The 6188-nt window shown below is 44.1% G+C and overlaps 1 protein-coding gene across 1 annotated transcript; it reads left to right on the top strand.

Annotated features, from left to right (window-relative positions):
* Positions 1–446: 446 nt before the first annotated feature.
* Positions 447–3455, top strand: LOC117908248. The gene is made up of 8 exons (XM_034821873.1): positions 447–640; positions 1118–1814; positions 1950–2118; positions 2233–2294; positions 2395–2615; positions 2710–2865; positions 2978–3199; positions 3326–3455. The coding sequence occupies exons 1-8, from the start codon at positions 447–449 to the stop codon at positions 3453–3455; spliced, it is 1851 nt and encodes a 616-aa protein (XP_034677764.1).
* Positions 3456–6188: the final 2733 nt, after the last annotated feature.

Raw genomic sequence — 6188 nt, 5'->3', positions numbered from 1 at the left:
ATGATCGGCACTGGTCGTATCCTTGACACAGCCCCACGTGGGCCTTATTATGCTTTTGACATGTTTAGAGTTTCTATGATTGGTTATGATGATGTGACACTTTATGACGCTTGCACTGGACATGATCGACACTGGCCGCATTCTGGATGCTTCCCCACCTGGGCCCCAATCCGCTTTTGATGTGTGTGGGATTTCTATGCTTGAGTTTGATGGTGATGGACTTGTTGCTACTGATATTACTCATGATACTGTTTCTATTGAGGGAGCGTCCGACTCTGTGGACCCACCTCTTTCTTTTGACACTATGTCCAGGTTTGTCACCCGCTTTGATGACATTTTTTTTTTGTAATAACGACGTGAGTATTTTCGAGTATTTTCCTATGTCATAACATTTTCCTTTGATTGCACCACCAGCACCCACAACACATGTATGCGATGTTGATGATATGGGAGACACAGATGGCCCATTGAGTGGTCAGTTAGAGTGTGATTCTGATTCAGATACGGAGGACAGGAAAGTTACACCCATTTTTGGTAGCACTAAGTTGATAGATTTTGGGCCACCTGACCAGCCTAGGGAGCTTAGGATTGCCTCTTCCCTATCTCCTGATGAGAGGAGTAGATTGATTAACCTGCTCAGGTCATACTTGGATGTATTTGCATGGTCATATGAGGACATCTCGTGCCTTGACCCCACTATAGTTCAGCATCACTTGCCCATTTTGCCACATGCAAGGCCAGTTAAGTAGAAATTGAGGAGACTACACCCTTGATGGAGTTTGCAGGTGAAAGAGGAGATTTAGAAGCAACTCAGTGTTGGCTTCTTGTCAATGGTTGAGTATCCTGAGTGATTGGCTAATATCGTCCCTATTCTCAAAAAAGACAACAAGGTTAGAGTTTGTGTTGACTTCCGAGATCTGAACAAGGCCAGTCCTAAGGATGATTTTCCCCTCCCGCACATCGATAGGCTAGTTGATAGCACTACAGGGCATTCGATGTTGTCCTTCATGGATGGATTTTCTGGGTATAATAAGATTCTGATGGCTCCATAGGATATGGAGAAGACTTTTTTCATCATTGAGTGGGGTACTTACTGCTATCGGGTTATGCCATTTAGGTTTAAGAATGCAAGAGCCACTTATCATAGAGCTGCTACTACTTTATTCCATGACATGATGCACAGAGACATCGAGGTATATGTAGATGACATGATAGTGAAGTCCCGAGAAAGGGCAAATCACTTAACAGCACTACAAAGATTCTTTGAGAGGATCCGACATTTCAGGCTGAGATTGAATCCTAAGAAATGTACCCTTGGGGTGACTTCTGGGAAATTGCTAGGACACATCGTCAGTGAGCATGGTATAGAGGTTGATCCCAAAAAGATCAGAGTCATACTTGACATGCCTGCTCCGAGGACTGAGAGAGAGATTAGAAGTTTTCTTGGCAAACTACAGTATATCAGTCGTTTCATTGCTAGATTGACAGACATATCCGAGCCTATCTTCCTTCTTTTGAGGAAGAACCAGCCTATAGTTTGGAATAATGATTGCCAGCGCGCTTTTGAGAAGATTAAGGAGTGTCTCCTCTCCCCTCCTGTTTTAGTGCCTCCCACATTGGGGCTGCCTCTGCTTTTGTACTTGTTCGTTTCAGACATGGCTTTGGGATGCATGTTAGCTCAGCTTGATGATTCAGGGAAGGAGCAAGCCATTTATTATCTGAGTAAGAGAATGCTGAAGTATGAGTGCAGATACATTATGATTGAGCGCCTCTGTTTAGCACTGGTTTGGGCCACCAGGAGGCTGAGGCACTACGTGATAGAGTATTCCATATTATTAGTCTCGCGATTGGATCCATTGAGATATTTATTTGACAGGCCTGTCCTCACTAGTAGGCTTATGAGATGGTTGCTGTTGTTGACAGAGTTTGATATTCAGTATGTTACATAGAAGTCAGTAAAATGGAGCATTGTTGCAGATCATTTGGCTTCTTTGCCCGTATCTGACGACAGACCGATTGACGATGATTTCCCTGATGAGCACTTTGTCTCAATGACCAATATTGCAGGATGGCAATTGTACTTTGATGGTGTCGCCAATCAGTCGGGGTTTGGTATTGGTATCCTATTAATATCACCTTAGGGTGATTATATTCCCAAATCAGTCCGGTTGGCATTCTCTGATCATCATTGGCTAACAAATAATATTATTGAGTATGAAACATGCATCACAGGTCTGGAGACTACGCTAGACCTTAGAGTTAGACAGTTGGAGATCCACGAGGATTCTAACTTGGTTATTCAGTAGACTCAGGGTATTTGGAGGACTCAGGATGAGAAGTTGAAGCCTCATCATGCTTATTTGGATTTGTTGGTTGATAGGTTTGAGGACTTAGTTTGTTGATGCATTAGCCACCTTGGCTTCTGTGATTGAGATTCCTACGGGAGTGACTGTGCAACCATTGTTGATTGAGACTAGGCCCGCACCAGCTTACTGTTGTTTGATTGGGGATATTGAGGACCAGGATGAGCTGTCCTGGTATCATGACATTTATCAGTTCCTGTTATGTGGCGCTTACCCTGAGTCAGCCTCAACCAAGGATAGGAAAGCTTTGAGGTAGTTAGCACTAGATTCATGATTTATGGAGAGTCCTTGTACAGATGATCGCCCGAGGGCTTATTATTGTTATGTTTAGACCGTGCCTCTACAGATCGAGTGATGAGAGAGGTTCATGCAGGAGTTTGTGGCTCACACGTGGGAGGACATATGTTGGCCCGAAAGATTATGAGGACAGGTTATTTCTGGTTGACCATGGAGGCAGATTGTTGCCAATTCGTTTAGAGGTGCCCAAAGTGCTAGATGCACGGTGATCTCATTCACGTGCCACATTCGGAGTTGCATGCACTCACATCCCCTTGGCCATTTTCAGTGTGGGGTATTGATGTTATTGGAGATTTCTCACCCAAGTCTTCTAGCAGGCATGAGTACATCTTAGTTGTCGTTGATTATTTCACCAAGTGGGTGGAAGCTGCTTCTTATGCTAGATTGACAGCGGCCAGGGTGGCCAAATTCATCAGGTCGCATATTATCTACCGATATGGGGTCCTCCACGAGCTGATTTCCGACAGAGAGGTGCATTTCAGGGGCGAGGTGGATACATTGATTCAGGAGTATGGCATTCAGCATCACAGATCGTCTGCGTACAGGCTGCAGACTAATGGAATAGTTGAGGTCGCAAATAAAAATATTAAGAGGATTTTGAGAAAGATGGTCGAGACTTCTTAGGATTGGTCAGAAAAACTCCCTTTTGCATTATGGGCTTCCAGTACATCTTTTCGTACTTCTACCGAGGCTACCCTGTATTCTTTAGTGTATGGTATGGAGGCGGTGCTGCCTATTGACATTGAGATGGGATTCTTGGGAGTAGCATTAGAGCAGCAGATATCTGAGACTTAGTGGGCTCAGTCCCGTTATGACCAGCTTAGCCTTCTAGATGAGAGGAGATTGAGGGCAGCAGATCATGTTCAGGCTTATTAGAGGAAGATAACCATGCATTCAGAAAGAAGGTTAAGCCCAGGAAATTTCAGAAGGGTGACTTAGTCTTGAAATTCTTCAGAGGATTGATCAGTGACCCTAAAGGCAAGTTTAGACCGACTTGGAGCAAGCCTTATGTTATTCGAGATTTGACCTGAGAGGGAGCCGCCTAGCTGACAAACCTAAACGGAAATTAGTTTACGGAGCCAGTTAATGTGGATCAGCTGAAGAATTTTTATGTGTGAGATCATTGTCAGAGGATGGGTGGTCATCATTTTTTAGTAGCCATTTTCCCTGTTGCACACCCACACATTGATATATCCTATTGCTAGCCTATTGAGTCTCATGTGGTTTGTTATGACTATTCATTCACTTAGCCTTGCATACCTTTTCTCACTTGGGTTGGGGGCCTGCCCCTGTGCTCTTTGCATTTATTGATTGGATCTGTGAGTATCGTGAGCTTTGTGTCATTATTCATGTGTTCTTTTTTTGGTTATTCATGGTTTCTTCTTTCGTCCATTGTGCATTTTCATTTCGTCTGCCTTTGAGTTCTGCTTCTATCATCTCGACTCTATTCACTTCTGTTTTCTCTTATGTGATGATGACACGTTCTTGTCTCGAAGCTACAGGTCAGGCCTGTCACACCCTTCATTCCACCTGTAGGCTTTGATCTAGGATTCTTAGGTTGAGAGGGAACCATTTGGGATGAGAGGTTTGAGGTTCTTTTGGTTGGACTATGCTAGTGTGTCATTCAACTAGCTTTGATTGTTCGGCGTAAAAAAAAAAAAAAAAATGCTTCTTTGGTATTTGTTGTTATACTTGGGATCATTAGAGGTCATTTGGGTTTGAGAGATTTATTATTCCTCTGAGAGTTGGGTGAGAGCATTGTACGATCCTTCTCCATGGATCTGGGTGACACATTGGGAGTAAGGTTTGGGTTTCTTTGGCACTTGGTCCCCTGGATCATTGTTTACATCACCTTCCCCATCTTACAGTGACTTGCTTCGGTCTAGCTTTCTTGGGATGAGTTGTTCATCGTTGTCACACATTGCTACATTTCTATCCCAACTTGTTCCTTCATTTTCTACTACATCCATTCATCATTTGTCTTATCCCTTTTTGTCTTCTTTTATCCTCATCAAACGTCATCTCGCATTATGAACGACGAGTTCTTTGGTGCACATCACCTATCGTTTGACATTATTCATTTGGATGTAGGTTGAGTCACCTTGCTCACATGATTCTATGATATTTGTCATTGCGTACAGGGGTTTGGCATTTAGTTTAATGGGTATTTGGGCATTTGTTTCCTATCATTTCATTCACCTTTCACTCCTGGCCTACATTACGATCCGAGTCATAAGACCATCCTGAGGCCATGAGATCTCGTGTTTGCTTCGACGCGGTTCATTCGGACAAGCTCCGTCTATTGATTAAATACGGGATGTCGATAGGTCTCCATTTGCTTTGGGGAATATCGAGGGTCACATATTGTCTTTCCATTCAGTTTGCTTGCCTCAGGTCCATGATCAGAGGCAGATGATATAGAGAGTTGGGACTGTTGAGGGTGTCTTTGCTTGATGCTTTGACATGTTCATACTAGGGCATACCCCCATCCTTGCATGTTGGCTTCGGGTCTTACACATGTACGTAGGCAATCCATTTTGCCTAGAGTTGTTTTGGATATCAGAGTTTGAGTAAGCCCCACATTCAACTTGGTTTCTTCATACAGCAGAGTGCTTTTGGGAGCTGACCTGAGATCAAATTCACGATATTCATTGACCGAGCAGGGGTGTGCACACTGGGGCATACCCCATTCAATGTCTTGTTTGCTAACTCAGACGATTGGGTCTTCAATGATGTATTTTAGAGTTTTCATTGAGATATTTGAGTTTCAGATGTACACACTGGGGCATACCCCCTATAAGTTTTTTTGTGGATATTGGATGTTATGGATTAAAGTTGAGGGTTTTTCCTCAGGGGTGGATGTTTGTGATATTTCCAGCTTTTTGACTTTGACTCTATGTGCGGTTGTGGGTTTCTAACATGGTTTTGATGCCTTAAAATGGGGCATGACCCTTTCTTTGTGCCTTTGGTCACGTTTAGGAGTTGTCATATAGGGGCATACCCCCCATCTTTCTATCTTGTTGGTGGGGCTATTCATTTCTTGTTTGTCGGTGTTTTCTGATGTCACACTAGGGCATACCCCATTTCTTTTGTCATGACTGATGGGTTTGACTTTTCGCTTATTTTAGTCATTTATTGACATTTTTCAGACGCCACACTGGGGCATACCCCCCTCTTTCATGGTGTCATTACTTTTCGTTTCCTTTCATTTGGGCGGCTCTCCGGCATTGTGCTCGGATCCTTTAGTCATTTCTACGGCTCTCGGGCATCGTGCCTGGATCCCCTAGTCATTTTGAAGGTTCTTGGGCATCATGCCCGGATCCCCTAGTCATTTCAGCGACTCTCCAGCATCGTGCCCGGATCCCCTAGTCATTCGGCGGCTCTCCGAAATCATGCCTGGATCCTCTAGTCATTCGACGGCTCTCCGGCATCATGCCCAGATCCCCTAGTCATTTCGATGGCTCTCCAGCATCGTGCCTGGATCCCCTAGTCATTTCGGCGGCTCTCCGGCATCGTGCTCGGATCCCC

This window comes from Vitis riparia, chromosome 19 (assembly GCF_004353265.1).
Source record: "Vitis riparia cultivar Riparia Gloire de Montpellier isolate 1030 chromosome 19, EGFV_Vit.rip_1.0, whole genome shotgun sequence".
NCBI lineage: Eukaryota > Viridiplantae > Streptophyta > Magnoliopsida > Vitales > Vitaceae > Vitis > Vitis riparia.
The sequence above is the reverse complement of the archived record's forward strand: the minus strand, read 5'-3'. Positions and strand labels throughout refer to the sequence as shown.